General features: G+C 36.9%; 1 protein-coding gene across 1 annotated transcript; it reads left to right on the top strand.

Moving 5' to 3' along the window:
* Positions 1–380: 380 nt before the first annotated feature.
* HEPACAM2 (HEPACAM family member 2) lies at positions 381–19,091 on the top strand. The gene is made up of 9 exons (XM_057381373.1): positions 381–450; positions 5,960–6,310; positions 7,432–7,716; positions 13,623–13,919; positions 15,783–15,908; positions 15,993–16,017; positions 16,141–16,178; positions 17,450–17,523; positions 18,981–19,091. Exons 1-9 carry the CDS (start codon positions 381–383, stop codon positions 19,089–19,091), a joined length of 1,377 nt encoding a protein of 458 aa, XP_057237356.1.
* The last annotated feature ends 233 nt before the right edge of the window (positions 19,092–19,324 follow it).

A 19,324-nucleotide genomic window follows, 5' to 3' on the forward strand; every position in this document is an offset into this window, starting at 1 on the left:
AGCATGTAGCATCATTATATTTTTTATGAAACTGTAACTAAAGGAAGTTAATAACTATATAACCTGCTCACTTGGTGCGTTTACTTACTTCTATTAATTAAATGTACTTTGTATTGTGCGCCCCATTTATTACGTTCTGTGTCATATTTGCTGTGACTGCCGGGGAAGGGTTATGATAAAGTCAGAGGCAATGAAGATGGGTGCTCATCTAACAGGTGCTCCACTCCCTTTGTTCTTTGTATACACATATTCAAATCACATAAGGCAGGGGACAGGATAGGACCTGTTAACTCATTGCTGATTTCCCTAGCAAATAAACCAGCAGCTGCAGGTCCAAACCCTGGCTTAGTGCTGAGAAGGTGGCATTTGTGTGGGACAGGATGCTTTTATGGAGCCCTTTAGCCAACTTCTTTTGGGACTTACAGTGCAAAATATATTTTCTGCTTGTAGGTAAGATACAGTATGAATTATATTTGATTGTCCTTGTGGAATTGTGAATTGATTCTGTAAGATTTATGTTTATAAATTTAAAGATATATTTGTTGTATTGTCAGATTTTGTTTCAGGAAGGTAGTCTAAAAGCTTTTTATCAGATAGGGGCACYTTATTTTATGAGTGGAGCTAAAGTTTAAGCAGCTAAATAAAAATTAATGTAATAATTTAYGATTTAATCTACAATTACAATAATTAAGTTTTAGCAGCTATACAAAAATAATCTGTTTAAAATGTAGGCACTGATTACATGTATATAATCTACATTTAAAACAGGGGTATTGATTAAATATATATTATTACATTTTACTGAGTAACATATGTTGTGGATTCTTTCTAACAAGTAAGGCTGGACAGGTTCTGAACAAAAGATTATACAGAAGCTGTTACACACTTCTTTAAAAATTTTTTGAGACAGCACTGATACATTATTTTTCACTTCTTAATGATTAATTAATTTACATGTAATGCCTACATATGATTGGTATTTAAATTAAATTTAGCTTTTAGTCAACTGAGGAATGTCTCCCCATTAATAGTGCATTTTGTTTGGTGTCTCGGTGCAGTTTTCATGTGTGCATTTGTTATCCATGGTGTTCTATGCAGTTTTACAGAAATATCCTGTGATCAAATGTTAGATAAACTTATTTCTGCAAACTACTGCAATTACATTTTTCTATATWTAATTGYTTTTGTAAATGTCAACAGAGGAAATATATATTACAAATGTAGTGCATCCTCTAATCATTAATATATAACAWTTTTTGTTTTATCTTCTTTGTGAACCTCACAGTTCTAGCTTATTATGGAGTCACCTAGTTTGCTTGATTTTGTGCTTAATGCTATTTCAGTACTTTTGGCTTCCTAATGATTGATGTTTTATGTGAAGATTATTTGATGTYTTCTTTTAAAATGAAAAATATTTGGTTGGTAACAGTGACTGTGTGCTTTATCTACATTTCCATTTTATTGGATATTTTTCATTAAAGTCCTGCAAGAGGTGTTGTCATGCAGGCCGAGTGCTTTAGAATACATGTTTGTTCACCAGGAAGTCTTATACCCTAATCCAGATATACACATTTTCTAGTAAGATATACACATTTTCTACTTTATATCATGACAAGAGTTGGATGCATTGGAGACATGTGACAAAGGCCACTGAAGACATTGACCTCAGTAGATAAAATTAAGTCCAGTAGCAAAGCTCAGTGGAATTTTCTCTTGGGCAAAAATCCCAATCCAGGGAAGAGTATGCCTGAGTTTTCCATAATATAAATGGAGGTATAGATATTGCAGCTTCTCTGGACCATTACATCTGGGTTGCTTGGGATTTTTTTTTCATAAATGAACATTGTAAAAACGAAAAAAAAAAAATACTATCATAGATCTAGTGACATTTTGCACCAAGTTCAGGAGAGCTAAAGGGCTAAATGAACACTCTGGTGAAAAGCAGTTGAGAATCCAAACTCACTTTGACAAGGAGATATGCATGTTAAATTCAGAGAATGCTAAAACCTTGCTAGGCAGGTTTCAGTTTATGCCATAAACTCMAAAGTTATGTCATAGATTTTTATTTAAACTAAAACTGCAGCCCTTGTTTTGTGTCAACAACAATTCTGTTGTGCTTGCTAATACTGGTGGTAGCTAAGTGAGATGGATGCAAAGCACAGATCACTGAGCTCCAAATGGAGGTCGTTTTGGTGCAGCCCTTACCATCATTATACCAAAATTAATTATGGGAATTCTATTGTCTTGGAAAAGAAGTGTATTATATTTGCAAAGCTGTAGGGATAGGCTTAAATTGTATGGAATTTGTGCCTRATAAATATGAATTTAGTTTCACATATTGGTTTGATTTTGCTATTAACATGAATTCAAGGATTAGTCAAAACAGTCTTCAGTTTAAATTAAAAATCAAWATTAGTCTAATACAAGGGAATCATAGAACCTTCTAAGTTGAGGAAGGCCCTTAAGAKCATCAAGTCCAGCTATATAAATATATAACTGCCAATTCTACCATCAAGGTGTGTTCTGAGTGCCACGTCTACATATCTTTGAAGYACCTCCGGGGAGGTGGTTCTACCACTTCCCTGGGCATCCCATTTCAATGCCTGACAACACTTTTGGTGAAGAAATAACCCTTTCAACAAAGAATATTCCAGACTGCAGAAGACATGATCTCTGCAAAGACCAGAATTCTTCCATCACTGCTCCTGTAAATCCCTTGTCTTTGACAGAGCACCATTATCTAATTACTTTTCCCAGTCTCAGCCTGCCTTGTCCCTTTTCCTGCCAGCCGTGGAGAAGCTCCTGTGTGATACTGGCACTCCACAAAATCACCCCAGCAAAGCCAGAGAGACCAACAAGAACTGGGGTTATCCAAAGCTGCTCCTGAAGGGACTGGGGAAAGTGGAGTTTCTGCCCTCAGCACTTCTGGTCCTAGCTAAAAGAATTTCCTTAACTGCAGATCAAAATGTCTTTCCAAGCTGTTACACAGAGCGTGTGTAACAAGCTGTGAATCAAGTGAAAAAAAGTTAATTTGCACTTTCCTTCCAAAGTTTTTAACTGCAAATAAAGTAAGTTTTCCAACCCCAATTCTSTTTTTTTTTACTCTATTTTGCTGTTACCTTCCATACTGCTGATCCCTCTTATCCTGGTGCTCACAAGGCCTGCTTAGGTTTTCTAATTTTTTTGCACAAACAGATTTGTGAGAAATCTTTTTTTTTTCTATATTATATGATCATACTTCTTTTGTTACTGACATCTTGTCCAACAACACGATCACTTATTGACCGCTAAATAAATCCAAAATTGGACAGCATCATGCACCAAGAATGAGGAAATATATGGACAGATCTTTTAATTACAGCTTTATGCTTGATAGATGTTTTTGATTTTATTCCAGTTGATCTAAAAATTGAAGCATAGTTGGTGGGTTATATRGAATAGATCTCCAGCATTAAATATTTTGTGAAGGATTCTACTGTGAAGGATTTCTCTTTCTCTCTTTTTAAGTGGACAGCAACAATTTAAATCTGATTTGTACTGTAAGGTTGTCAGGGAGCATATTAATGTCTGAGAAGCATTACACCAACAATATACTTAACCTCCTGTTAAAAAATTGCAAGGACAGCAAGCTACAAATACTGTTAAAAATGTTGGGGGAGCAGGCTTCATTTTGATGTGCATCATCCATTTTAGGTGTTTSATCTAAAAAGTTAAGCATGTAAACATGTCTGTCCTGTGTATCCTCCACTTAAGCCATTCTGCATTTTTTCTACACTCTTCCTCTCTGTTTGCACTGTTATCCTCTGGTCTCAGCTGAACCCCAACCAGTCCTTTGCAAATCAAAGTCCATGCAGCCTGAAACCCTCCACCCACTTCCTCTTGAACCCCCATTAATGAGGGCTTGCCAGGCTTTCTGTCAAAGGATTTCACTGTCCTTCCATGTATTTCCCCTTCAGTATTCTGYAGCATTTTCCTTTGGTTTCCCTGCCATGCCCTCAGAAATGCTGTGAGCTGTCTTCAGCTGAGAAGAATATTGCTCAGCTTTACAAAAAGTGAAGCTAGTCATAAAATTACTTTTTTKGGGGTAGATTCTGTACAGCATTGCTGGCTACCTATGAGCCAGTTCCCTTACACRCTCTCTGCTCTGTACCTCTGACATTAATTACTGGCATTGCTGCTGCGTCTGTAACCGTTGCCCCCTTTTTGTGTCCCCACCCTAATCCCCAACAACAGTTTTCTTTGCAATTATATCGTGACAAACAACAGTGCACTGAAGTTGGACAATTCTACCCCAAAAGACATGTACAGACACCATATGAAGCTACTGAATTGATATTTTTACCTTTTTCTGTCATACAGCCTAGGAAATAAGACATGTATGAACCTTTAACAATTTCTGTCATATAGAATAGTGATATGAAAGTAGGAAATTTAAGAAACAAAGTTATCTCTGCATTATATTAATGAACACAGTCACRTATTTTTCATACATGGCTCTCTCTGCCCTCCCCTACTCACCCACCTCTTTCCAACTAGAAATGCATTCCATTTTCATCAGCTGGGGAGTTACTTCTTGGTTACAGGTATTTAGAAGCATGTAAAGTATCACAAAATCTCAGGTTGGAGGGACCTCAAGGATCATCAGATCCAACCAAAAATGATCATTAGCAGGAAAAAAAAATAGATGGTGCATGGTTAAAGTGTTCCATGTTGTTCTGGGCAGTGTATTCTCAGTCTCCAGTGTGTTCTTATGTGGTAGCAGATGGATTGCTTAAATTACAGTTTTCACATTTTGTAGTTATAAGGGGTTGCTTTTTTCCTTGGGTTTTGTCTCAGCATTTGCAGTGTGCTTTTTAGCAATACTGAAAACTCAAATCTGAGCAAACCTGCAACTAGGAGTTGCAATTGGAGTTGCATCTTGAACATGCTAAAACATCTTTGTATGTATTTTGAAAAATTCTGTCCTTAAAATTTGAAGTTGATYATACAAAATGAGTGGGTATTTTTGCTGTTWATTTTCTTTGGGCTTAAATCTTTCATCTATAAAGTCCTATTAGTTATAATGGTGTTGTGAGATCAGTTCATTAATTCAATGCTTTACATCGTTGCTGTTCTTGTGAGTGCTGTGGAAAAGTCGATAACTTAGTCCCAAGAATAGTGGGACTATAATAAAGCTGAAATAGTGTTCTATAATTATGTCTTAGGCCAGCACAAGGAAAAATTATTTTAAAAAATATAGGGGAAAGACAATGATTAACTGAGGGAGTGGCCTTTTTGCACCAAAACAAAGACAGAATTTTTGGAAAACAGAATTAATCATGTGGCTGAAAAACTCACTTTTGTGCATATCAACAGCAAGCCTTAATTCTGCCAATTTCCTAAGGCTGGAATATTTGACTTTCACAAGCTTATTATTGTTTCTTGAATTTAGTCTTACAGGTACAGAGCAATCAGAAATAATAACTATATATGGCTTTTGTCAGACATGAAAGTGCTGCTGGTCATATTTTCAGTTTCTCAGTGTAACTGGTAGAGTACCTAAGAAGCTCCTCTGCTGCTGAAGCAACCCAGAAAAAATCCTAAAAACTGAGTGTGCAATCCAAGAGTATTAGACTGTGGAAGAAYTAGAATTTTGAAATATTTTAAAGGGAAAATATTTTATACATTAAGGTAAATGTACATTACCTCATTTTTGTCAGACTTTCAACAGTAAAAGATCCTTCTGTTGGCTTTTTGTATAGTTTGGGGATAGAGGTAAGTAGGTAAGTAGGTCCAATTTCACCAAGGTCAATGAGCTCTTGCCCCTTTCTTACATAAAAACTGAGTTATAACCATGCAAAAAAATGTAAGTTTTAGCCTTGAGAGTTTTTTCACATTGAGAATTTCTCATTTGAGTTTTTTAGGGTTTCAATTTGTGATTTGGGTTTGTTTATTTGTTTGTTCTTTCATTTTTATGCAGGTATTTGTTCTGCCTTAAAATTGACAGTACCATCTCATACCATCCATGGTATTGAGGGGCAACCACTTCATCTTACTGTGGACTACAATTTCAATGCTACAGCTTCTGAAATCCAGATAATTTGGCTTTTTGARAGGTCTGAAAGTAATCCAAAATACTTGCTTGGTTCTGTAAATCAAACWGTAGTTCCAGACTTGGAATACCAGCACAAGTTTACCCTTATACCACCAAATGCATCTTTGAGAATTAATCCATTGCATATCAGTGATGAGGGCAATTATATTGTAAAAATCAATGTCCGTGGAAATGGGACAATAGCTGCAAGTCAAAAGATTCAAGTAGCTGTTGATGGTAAGTTAGTAAAAGATAATACCTTCATTTTGAAAATAAAATTAAAATAGTTTTGAAGTACTGGTTCTTAATGTCCAGTTACGACCGTGTCTCATATAATGCAACCGTATATGAATAAATGTTAACAATTAAGTTACGTTATTTTCCACTGCTGCTGGAGGAAATACTAAAATATGTCATCATTAAGCAAAATTAATATATTGACTGATGTTTCTATATCATAAGTAAAAAAACTGAAGAAGGAAAGAAACATTTAAGATGAAGTTAGACAGACTTCTAAAAAATAGGATTTCATAAGTTTCTGCTGTGCTGTCACAAGGGTGCATTGAATTTCAGATAGTCTTTTTTCTGAAAAACTTTACCTCCTGTAACAAAGAAGAGTCATTGACTTTTGCTGGTGACTGTAGCCTTGTGACTGTAAAAGAAGCCCAGATCTGAATTCCTAAAGTACTGAAGTTCCCTGTTTAGACTCTGCTCTTTGTACTRGGGACTAAAAAAAAAAAAAAGTAAATAGAAATGGGAAAGCATGATCCAAAAGGATGACGAGAGGCTTCTGTAGTTTATGGTTTATACAGAGGGAACTCTGTAACTGTTGGTCTTGGAAGGAATGAGATGAATGACATCTTGAGGTGACAAAGCTGCCATTTAACTCCCAAACCCATCCCAGTTTGCAGATATCCTCATGACTGGATTGCTCATATTTCAGTGGTGCCTAGTGTGGGCAAAGCTGTGSGCAGTCATGCTAAGAAGTCATACACAGTGGGCAATGTCATGCTTTCTGCTCTCTTCATTTCTGTGACCTCAGTGATTTGTATATGAGGCAAAAGGCCATGGTACACCTAACTGCAGCCTTTATCCTATTACCAAAAATATAATCRGTCTGGTTGTATTTAACTACCTTAGCAATTTTTACAGTCTGAGAACATGGCCTTTATAGCATTTTTACCAGMTGAGAATATGGCCTTCTTTTTTWAAGCTTTGACTAYGTTTAAGAGATAAAATTTGAAATAYGARTGATTTCCAGAGAGAATAATAATTSCTATTTGAATCAYCTTAACAATGAAGACTGTAATTTAATGGCTTGTCACTTTAACTACTCTTCATATCTCTTTATTCTACAGTTCCAGTCACAAAGCCAACTGTACATACTGAACCATCTTCAGGGGTAGTGGAAWATGTAGGGAATATTACCCTAAAATGTACTGTGGAAAAAGGTACAAGGRTAGCTTACCAGTGGATGAAAAATGGGAAGTGTCTCCATGCTGGCCCTAATTATATTTTTTCATCAAACAATGCTACACTTCTTATTGTTCCTGTTGTAAAAGAAGACATTGGGAATTACAGCTGTCTGGTGTCTAACCCCGTCAGTGYGATGGAAAGTGAGATAATTGCACCAACCATATACTGTGAGTATATGAAATATTCATTACTACCTTTGTATTAATGATCTGGCTGGAAAGAGTGCCTCTAACTATGAAAACAGGCAGAAAAAAGTTGAGTCAATATTATGGGTGAGCTTGCATTCAAAATGAGCTTTTTTTGAAAAGCTTTCACTTGAAACAGGATAATAAAATTATTCAGTTTTATGTAGTTGTGAAGATCAGTCTCAACTGCAGAATTCAAGATTTCCACAGATATCTTCAGATCTGGAGGAGAAGTGATTCAAAGTTAAAAAAAAAACAGATGGTTATACATGAAAATATTGTTAAAAATGGAGACACCAAACGGCATCAAAAAGCTAACCACAGGAAATACCTGGCTGAAGATATTAGTGGGTTTCCTCATGATCATTTCAAGTCCAGTCCTGTTTAACACTTATAATTATGACATCAGAAAAAAGGGAGTATCTCAATGAAGTTCATCTATGACATTAAATGGGAGTGCTGAATGACTTTAACAGAGTAATAGAACTGGTATGAAATTCCTAGTAAAAAAAATTAATGAGGATGCACTTTTAAAGAATAAAAAACATTAACTTCTGCTGATAAGATGGAGATGGATTGGAAAATAATCAAAGCAGTTAACCTAGGTGATTGAGCTATCACACAGTATCTATGAACTGACAGCAGGATTTAAGCATGAGAAAGATGTATTTAACTCTAGGGTAGTGGGCAATGGATTTCCAACAAGGAAATAAGGGCAGTGCTAATGGCACATGAAGATAAAACCACATGCATAATACTGTGTGCAGTCCCATCAGATCCCAGAACACTGATCTTGAACTGGAAAGAACAAAAGAAGGAATGGAGAAGAAACACAGAGATCTTGGTCAGGCTTAGCAAAATTAGAGCTGAAAGAAGTGATTGCCTTTCACATCAAATGGGGAACAGCAGGGAGCAAGAGCAAGAAGAGTTACATAAAGAAGAATAAACCATAAGGYAGCCTTATGGAAATGAAGGCATCTGAGACACTGAGTTGGAGGAGACAAAAGATTGATTTAACCGCATTCAACAACTGCAATTGGAATCTTCAGGTGTTCTCATTTTGGTCCATGTCAGGCATTCCCAGTACCTCCTCAATTTTCAAGTAGTACATGCTACACATATGTCACCCTGCTATGCTCTAATCCTTACATCTTCAGGGGTTGAYCTATCCATCTTAGAGGACAGCTGTAATCAGACAGGCCAGGACCTACTTTGTCACCATATGGACCTAGTCATATATAACCAGTTTATCCAGTAGCCCAGTGTGGAAGGCACAGTGCAAGGACTGGAACGGGGTTCCTGTCCAGCCAAGGGCTGGTGCTCACTCTTGTTTTCTCCAGGCTCTGTCATCTGGCAGCTGGTAGGCAGCCCATGCTCAACTTGTTATGATTGCACCACCAACATACTCAGAACCTACATCTCCTACACCTCTAGTTCTCCTCCTATTTTCTTCCTCCTTTAATTTCCTTTCATCTCTGATTATCCTCCTACATTTTCTATGGTAACTTGGAGGAATTGGATAAGGCGGTGACTTGCATCTAAAGTATGGGGGCGGGGCGGGGGGGTGCGGTTCTCTACACTGCACCAGGAGAAGAGAAAAAGACTACCTAAATTAGCAAAGATTAACAAGAACATTGTTAGATATGAGCAGAAACAAGCTTATGTGCAGCTTATAAAATTGACAGCAGCGCAGACTTGAAGACAAAGAAGCAGTTGCAAAGAGTCCTGAACAGGGCAAATATTAATTGAGCTCCCATCTCATTGGACAGAGGAATCATGATAAAGTGTTCTACAAGGAAATAAGCAGTACTGATGGAGCTTAAATTTATCATTATTATCATTACTGTAATTTTTTTAAAAACACATTCTTTCCTCAAGGTAGCACATTTTTGTATGCCTGCTTTTGTAGAGTCACAGTCTCAGCTTACTTATGTGCTTAAAGTGCTAAGAATGAGAGCTAAAGGTTTATGAATGCAGTTCCTCTACTGCGTTTCTCACTTTAATGAGCTGTGAATGGGCCTTATACAGGTCTCTCTGCAAAGAATACCTGCATTGAACTTGGGGACACTGTATCCAGCCAGAGAGCCTGCAATAAAATTGGGTCAGGCTAGAAAAACATCTGCCACTCTTGCTACCTTTCAGACAGCTCTTTGTTGCACAGCCCATGTGAGATTTGAATTTCTGACCTRTTGCACACAGGATTGTGTCCAAAGCACTGATCACACTGACAGGTGTCTGGGACACTTACATTGACAAGGTGTGTGCYCTTCAGTCCCAGCTCTGGTACTGCTTCCTCCCTTCTTCCTCACTAAATTATATGCATTTTTCAGCAAATTTGAAAAATTTTTCCAAGTTCTAAACTGGAAACCTGGTTTTGACCTATTGTTTACCAGAATTTTAAAATCTCAAAGTTATTTAAGTGTCCACATTTCTTGAATCATTTGCCGTTTAAGTGGTTGTGATATACAGCTCTATCAAAAACTTTTAGATTCACTTTTTCTCCCTGTATGTAAATATTACTGTACATGCATTTACAGAATGTCCCTTGTACTTCATCAGAACTGAGGGTTTGCTTTGTGCATAACGTAAAATCCGGGGGGGAAAGTATTAAGAGCAAACAATGCAATACTGAAAGACTGCAAATACTGTGTGGAACTCTGCATCCAAGTCAGTGATGGGAATCGGGGTCTTACCTCCTGAGCTATATGAAGTCACCCAATTTGGTTCAACCTCCGCCTGCAGAAGTGGTGTGTCTCCCAGCTCCCAGCTGTCAATAACAATCCAGAACAGGTCCCAGGATCTCTCTCTGCCATATGTCATTGCTGTGGGGGAGTTACTGGAGGTGATAAAGAAAAGGTCACTCACGGTAAATACCTGCCATCTGCTTGGAAACTGAAACAGTCTCGTAGTGATAGGAGCAATTGGAAATATTCCCACAGAGCAGTAAATTGTTAGTCAGAGAGATTGATTTATTATTTTACAAGTCATTTAGTTAACTGGTTTTACTGAGACAAGTGTCAGTTTCTGTAGAGTACAATACTGGGAAGGAAAAAACAGTACTGAGGGATCCATGAAGGTTTTCATTATGGAGTCTTACTGAATRTGAAAAGTGGTTTTTAATTCATGTCTTACTAATATTATTCAGCTTCACCATTATCTGTGATAACAATGCAGCTCAGAACATGGCTATTGCAGTTGTATGACTCAGAAATAAATTATTTCAAGATGGGAAGAAGCTGCTGTCCTGCAGSCTACAGCAGACACTGTTATATTGTGTTGATGGAATTGAATTTAACAGACTAACAGTGGGATTTTCTTCCTTAGGTTTTCCAAAAGGTAGAATATATTTAGTACTAGAGAGGAAATGGTTAATTGTCTGCTTCTCAGAATTATGTTTGAAGCTGCGTGTACTGGTCAGTCACCCAGTGTTTAGGGACCTTGATGTACACGATGCCCAGGGGAGGCAAAAGACTGATCCAGGCAAAGCAGAAGGGTTACCCAATCCTTGTGTTGACTTCAGGAAGGAATGCCRCTTTTCAGATTTTACCAAGATTTGACTATTTTTTAAGATGACCTCTCTGGTTTGTTTTTTTTTTCAAACTTACTTCCCCAGCCAGTTTATGTGTTTGTATAATGATTTCTTCCAATTTGTAGTTCTGTAGTTCTGTTGTCAGTGTTGTCTCTTAATGCTGCACTGTTATGATACTGGTAAAAAAGCTGAACTCAGTTCTGATTCTTTTGCAGACTGTGGCAAACCACCCACTACAGTGAGGGGGCATGGAAATCAGTCAGCTACTCTTACCATTAATCTCTGTTAACACATGTCAAAGTTATATTATCAGTAAAGATAAAAGCTAATTCTCCTAAGAAAGGAAAATTGGATTGAAAGAACCACTGAATTGCTCTGAAAAGTAAAAAAAAAGTATGTTCCTGCCTACAAATAGTGTGTGAGGAGCTTTATTTCATTTATGAAAAATGTCAAAGACCAGTACATCCCTTCCCCTTTCAGCTCTGAAAAAAGGGAAGTAAATATCTATAAGAGGCRAGCCCCTGTGAAAGGCTTCCCTTCCACAAAAACATGCAGCCCAAGTGAGGTCAGCCAAGCCAAAACAGTGGGGTATGGGTCTGTACYTCACAGAAATGGTCATTACAGAGTCAGCTGGCTCTTGAAGACAATAAAACAAGTGACTCAGGAACTGCAGAGCCTGTGAGGAAGCAGCCCAGGATCTAGAACTTAAAGAAATGCCTCGATTCTTCAGCGTGGCCTCTGCAATGTAGGGAGCAGCTCCAAGTCATGCTGAAGTGAATTTGTATTGAATTTCTTGAGTAAATATTATGCATGATGCTGGCCATTCCTTAAAATTAGACTACAAAGAGTTTACCACTAGGAAAAAAGTAGAGAAAATAAAAAAGTTGACAAGTTTATGTTGTGATATATGAACATATTCTTAAAATGAGGTCATGTGTGGTGGTCTATAGTCTCTCATCTAAGCCTTAACAAATACATAAAGAACAGATGCCCAAAATGGCCTGTTTTGTTCTGTGGCACTCGTGACTTAGGTGTTCCTGAAGAATAAATGAGTCTCATAAAAAAAAGACAGATGGTAAATAGAGGAAGTTATAACAYCATACTGAATTTCCTGGTGGGAAACAGAGTCTGAAATGTACTAGTGTGCAGCTTCATGTAGCAGGGACTTTCCTAKTCAAACCCAGCTACATTATCTTAATTCTTCCAGACAGCCACAGCAAGGTGGAAATATTACTCAATTGTGCTGTCTGCAATGGACAGAGTATCTGCCTGTTTTGTGCTATACCATTCTGTGKGAGGCAGTTTTTCTGATCTTCAGGGATCCTACCAAAAAAATATYCTCCATATTTTCTTCTTTGGCTCTGTCAGTTTTAGGTCTGTACATTTTTGGTTATTCACGTAAGTTATCAAAATTAGCAACATTAAAATGATTGGAGTTTGTGGGGTTTTTTTAACTGGAAAAAGTGATTTAATAAGGCTCACTTTGATTATCATATTCTCTACATTTATTTCTATACTTAGATAACTCTAAAAATAATTTCAAGCTGTAAAAATATAAAAGCCCCATTGATSTGAAATGTTCTAGCAAAAATGGCATGAGAAATACTCCTATAATATTTAAGTTTATTGTTTCTCTTTTCATTTTCCTATGCAGGTGACACTATCACCTGCTCAATTTTTTGGGTAATAAACACATGACTAKAGAACAACATATGCTTCTTCTAATTATATTAAAAAAAAACCTTTCAGCACAAGGGCTTACTCTTGAAAAGAGCATAATTGTTGAAATAGTACAAGCCYATTCAAGTGGGGGGAAAGTTAAAGTTTATTCTAGCAGTCATTTATGGAAATTTTTTTTCAGAACTTATCTCAGGCATACCCCACTCAATATCATACTTGTATGTCAGTTCCCTAAATAATTATTATACTGTAAATTAYAACATTAATGTAATATTCCAGTGCTAATTTTTTCACTTTTAAATGTGCAGGGAAATTACTTATGCCAGTAAGTTTGTCATTGAARTAGGAATCAATTATGCCCCTGAAGAAGACATGCTCCTTTACTTCATAGAAATCCAACTGATTCCAGTTTTAATTCTTTTTATCCTACTGAAAAACAGAGACCTGTGTTTTTTTCCCTAAATAACAGTCAGCCCAGTATTAAGTGGATGTAGTCTGAGCTAAGCCTAGCCCAGTTATTGAACTGAAAGCCTTTTAATTGAAATGACTGAATGCCAGCCATTCTGAAGGCTAGCCCAACKTAAGTATTCTAACTTTAGAGATACRCTAATGATTAAAGTTTAATTATATACTTTGATTTTCATTTTCACACTGTATTTCCCYTTTTTTCCCAATGCAGATGGACCTTACGGACTTAGAGTGAAATCAGATAAAGGTCTGAATATAGGGGCAGTGTTTACTGTTGACATGGGGGAAGTTGTACTGTTTGACTGCTCGGCAGATTCAAATCCACCAAATACTTATTCATGGATTCAAAGGGATGACAATTCCACTCAAGTGATCAAATATGGACCCYATCTGGAAGTTGTATCTGATAAAGTGGCCCAGAAGACAATAGATTACATGTGCTGTGCTTTCAACAACGTGACTGGAAAGCGAGATGAAACTCACTTCACAGTCGTTGTTACTTCTGTAGGTAAGAATGTAACTTCATTGCTGTAAGTGTAACTTCTGAGGGGCGGGTCAGCCCCGGAAAAAGGAGTTCATTCTTCGAGCATGTATCAAAATTGAAGTCTGGCTAACAATATAGTAAAGGAGTTTTTGGACATTACRTGGGATGCAGGTTTTACCTGCAGTRTGACAYGGCTTGGAGCACAACCCACTGAGACACTGACRTTTTGTGGGATTTTATTACAATGTTCATGTCATATTTATGAATCTCTGGATTGATTGCTGGGTTCTGAAGAAAACGTGCACAATTCTCATGCACTATAACTTCGGCTCCTGTATCAGATTGTGTTCAATAACAACAAAAAAAATCTGCAGAAGCATAAAGCAAAGAATAGCAAAGTCTGATGTCTCTTTTCAGTACAGACAGATACAAATATTTCCAGATAAGGAATGTATGCTGTTAATGTTCAAGAAAATAGATTTGATTGCCTATTAGAAAATTTAAAAAAGCAATTTCACTTGTACTGAGCAAAGGGCTCAACTATTTGTTAGTCAGGTAAACAAGAAGAGATTTCCATCATTCAGGCTGACTTACTGATTCATCATGAATCCATGGTTTTTAGTATGCTGGAGGGAAAATAGGCTGCAATTTCATAGTTAGAATACTTCACTAAAAGACTAAATATTAGTAGTGGTTAGTAGTGAAAGAAAATGCAACCAGAACTATGTGTCAATAGAAATAAACATGACATTTCTCCAGGRAGTTCAYGTAAGCTGTTATATTCAGTTGAGATTTCATTTCAAAGGCCAAAAAGGAGGGGAGACTCCACAGCTTCATGTTTAGTCAGACTTAAAATAATAGATTTGCTAATTACAAACATTTTACTTAAATCTTATTAAAACATTTTATCCTGTGTTTTTAAAAATGTGAAAAGATTATTTCCCCCCTCTGTAGCCATCTTCTCTTTGATGARTGTTTATTCAAATAGCACTAAACCCAGATGTCAAGCCAACAGTTTACAGAGCAGCACTGATTGATTCTAAGAGGTCTAAATTCACACACAATTCATTCACAGCAATGCTGCTCAGGCTAAATTCTGTTTGCAAGTGAATTAACATACTAAGAAAAGACTATGAAAATTGTCCATGTTCCTTTTCCTTATCCCCACATCCTAAATACAGAGCCTGGACTATGGTGTTCTAAGAACTGTAAACACCATTTTCAGTAGCAATAGGAATTGTGATGTTTCAGAAGACCTTACACAACTTCTCCATGGGACAGAAACTCACCTATATGGTGCTGTAGACAGATGCCTAATTAATCTTAAAAATTACCAAGAAAACAATTATTTTAATAATTTAAAATTATATCAATAATTGTACTAAGTTGTTACYCAGTTTTAGCCAAGATAATTTCTTGGTTTCTGATAAAGAACCAGATTGTCAGTAATCTGAAAATATTTGGAAAAAGTCTAATGGATCTATTGTCCTCTCCTACTTTATAGCTCCTACTGCTAGGAGGATTTCCCTCCAATCTACCACAAGCTGCTCTCCTGGCACCCTAATTTTGGTAGATCAGTGTCTCTATGCCTCAAGTTATAATATGCATCTACTTTTTGGGATGCTATAATTTGTGAGTTACATGTACCGACTTTCAYTGAGCACTAGGCACTAATCTGCTCTGAAGTCTTTTCTGATATGCATATCATTGCTGTTTCAGTTCAGGAGATTTGTGGGGAAAAATAAATATTGCCCATTCACAAGACCCCAAATTTTGTATCTGTTTGGTATCTCCATGCAGATGTACTAGCTTCACATTTTTCAGTGTCATTGTAGCACATTGTAAAGAACAAGAAATTAAATACAATTCTCATCTTCTCTGTCACAGGGTTGGAAAAGCTAGCCCAGAAAGGAAAATCTTTGTCTTCTCTTGCAGTAATAACAGGAATTTCATTATTTTTGATCCTAACTATGGCCTTTTTATTCCTATGGAAAAGATATAAGCCACATAAAGGTATGTAAAAGTTAAGCACAGGCCAGCTCTTCTTTTATACCATTGGAGCGAAAAGAATAATTTTTCTTTTTTTCTTCTTTTCAGTGATACAACAGAAGCTACAGAGCAGGTACAAAACTAATTCATTCCTAGGTCTAAAAGTTCTTTCCATCCAGAGAATTGGATTTTATCATATTAATTTCCTTTCCTTGGCTTATGACGTCAAACTGAGAAACATGTTTATGTTTTCTAGGGCAGAGGCTGATTACAGAAAGGCACAGGCATTTTCAGGTAATGCTAATAAAATAAGTGTGAGCATAAGGTCAAAATCCATTCCTGAAAAAAAAAAATAGAAACCCAAAAAAAAAAAAAAAAAAAAAAAAAAAGAAAGGAAGGAAGTGTGGTTTTATGTTGGGTTGCATACCTCTATGATAGCTTAATTAAGACCTAAATGAGAAGTCAGCATGGGTTTAGCTCATGCCTGGGGCTCATACCAGTGTGTACTGTTGTCTTGAACTCTATCTGTTAATCCCTCTATTCTGGAATACCTGCTTTCCACTGTTGTCACCAATATGACTTAAATCAGCATTATTCCAGGATAGGAGTAAGAGGTGATACACCACAGGAGGATTACAATTGAGAATGTATCATGGCATCAGCGGTTATCAAAATCATGAGATAATGACATTGCATGATACATATTCAACCTTCTGCCATCTCCTGTACTATTTTTCTCTGTGTCATCAGGTCCCAGAGTAGCTTTTTTCACTGCCTCTTTTCCCTCCACAATCCTTCCCACATGATCCTAGGCAGGAAATACTAGAGACCAACTATCCTTTGAACTTTTACTCCCATTCCTTCCTACCAAAGCATCAGASCAAACTATAAACTGCCCCATGCACAAGGATAGGGAAGTACACGAAACTTAGGAAGGTAAGAAATTCTCTTGAGCAGAGAGGGCCCATCACCCTGGCAAGTCATATCAAAGGATAGAATCTCAACATTGTTGCTAGTGCTGTGACCTTTGCTATGGAGTGATGCCCAAGAGGCAAACAAGAGCCTCAGATCTCCTGGACAGGGRGTCGGTAGAGAAAGAGACCTAAATACAACCTGTTTCTGAAGTCCCAAATAATAATGTGGCACCTATTAATACCATATTCCCTTTTATTATTCTCAGTATTGTAAAACGTTCAGGTGGTACTGCCTTTCTACACTGCAGAAGTGCTGAGTTTATTAATTTGGCCTCTTTTCTAAGGGAAATGGAAGTGAATTGCTCGTTTTAGCCTTCCAGAATTAATCCAGAGTATTAATGTCCCTACCAAAACTGTTTCTGAGATTAGCAAAAGCCTCCTCACTTGGTCCAACGTGTTGGAAATGACCAAGCACTGCAGCTGTCCTGCCTTGCCTCTTAACAGTTTAGGAGTTTTGCAGGGAAGTGGTTTAAAGCAATCACATAACCAGTACTTGGATGTTTTAAAAATTAGGGTAAAATACCTTGGCAGTCATTATTTTCCAGGTTCATACTACTTTTTTTTTTTTTTTAATCTTTTTTCTAACTTTAGGACATGAAAGTGCTTCAGATGATTTTGGGATATATGAGTTCATCGCTTTTCCAGATCTTACCAGTGGTTCTAGGGTATGTGATTTTACATCATAAACAGACAGTTTCTCTTCTATTTCTCTAGATATACTAAAYAGCTGTACTATAATCCTTCTGTAGTTCTGCCTCTGTTGTTTTTACAGATGTCTGTATGACACCATATTCATGGCTATTGCTTACCCAGTATTTGCTCTTTCTTTGTGTTACTGGTTCAGTATTTTGTATGGACATAGTGCAGTAAGGAATAACCTCGCTCTAAAGACAGCACTCTCCATTCAGTCACCCTATATTAAAAGAATATTAGCAGTTGGGTAGTTGGRTAGCACTGAACCACTAGTGTCACACAGGCAAGTGAACTATAGTGATGCCATTTTCTCCCTTGACCCTTATATYTCTGCTCATGCAACATTCAACTCTGGCAGTGCAGAAAAGTCTCATAGGGGTATTTAAACTCTGAATGTAAGCTAAGTCTCACCTATTTTTCCCAAAAATTATTTTGTTAGCTTCATGTATTGTTGGGGAGGACTTAAGAGAAAGAATTCTGCTAGCAAAAAAAATTCCTGCTGCATTTGCTGCTTTTTTGMACTGTGTCTTTGCTGCCATTACTATACAGTAGCTGGAGATCATTCTGATGTGGTGTAAAAGGACAAAAAAAAATCAGAATCAGGGCCACAAAATTTAGGGACAATATCACATTCTTGAAGGATTGGGGCCTTAATAGGTCACGGGGGAGAGAACAGTGACAAGAATGACAGAATGAGTGTACAAGCAATGAAATCTCTTATAATTTCCATTAAAATTTCAAGGAACATGAGAAATTCCACTAGGTTTTGTTCAACTACTTAAATTTATTGCATTGCACATAAAGTCAGTATTTCATCCATTGATACATTTTGGCTGGCAGAGAAAGKGGAAAATAAGAAAGTGGAGATGATAAAGAACTGGAGATTTGGTATAGACAGAAAGGCTGGTAATTCCTTACAGATGCAAAGTCTAGGTAAATCTGTTGTCTTGACATAAGAGGAAATTAATATACTTAACATATGGAACMATCAGTATTACTTGATTTATGGAAATTCCTTGCATCTCTTTCTCTTTGACAGGCCAGTGGGAGTTTTATGCTGAACCCATGCCCTGAATATTTACTGCGTTTTTACTGTCTGTTCTCCTACTTTTCTCTTTAGTAAATGGTCTTGACTTGTGGTACATTAATATAAAGTATTTCCTGTAYTAAATGCAGAAGCTGCATCCTAAATCTTCTAAGGTGCTAACTGAATTTAAAATTATTAGTTGCCTTTCCATTAATCTGATGAATACTTACCCAAAATGAAATGTAAATTACCAGAGATTACTCGTTCAACCGACAAGCAAAACTCTGATGAAAAGTTTAAAAAAGACAATTACATTATCAGTATAATAACAAGTTACATTTAATTTCTGTTGAATGTTTTCCTGTTTGTACTTACAGTAGGAATATGCTCTGCTGCTTTTAGGTTTCAAGTCAATCCGTTCCTGGCTCTGTCACAGGCCAGGAAATGTTAAGTACGGTTTATGAAGTTATTCAGCACATTCCAGACCAGCCACAACAAGACCACCAACAGTAAGTTACAGACTGTGTTCATTCACATGGTAGCTCAGAGACAAATACTTTTGCATTCAGAACAATTTACATTTTTGTGGTTTTTATTCCACTGAGAGGGTTATGGAAGGAAAACAGGTATAAGCTACCTCAATTCCTATACCATTATCTATCCAACCCCCGACTTTTCCTCAAGACTCCAGTCTGTTGATTCATTATGCCAGCTTTATTAAAGTGTGAAAAACAAAAGGTAAAATC

The sequence above is a fragment of the Malurus melanocephalus genome, unplaced genomic scaffold (assembly GCF_030028575.1).
Source record: "Malurus melanocephalus ecotype Western Australia unplaced genomic scaffold, MMel_1.1 scaffold_508, whole genome shotgun sequence".
NCBI lineage: Eukaryota > Metazoa > Chordata > Aves > Passeriformes > Maluridae > Malurus > Malurus melanocephalus.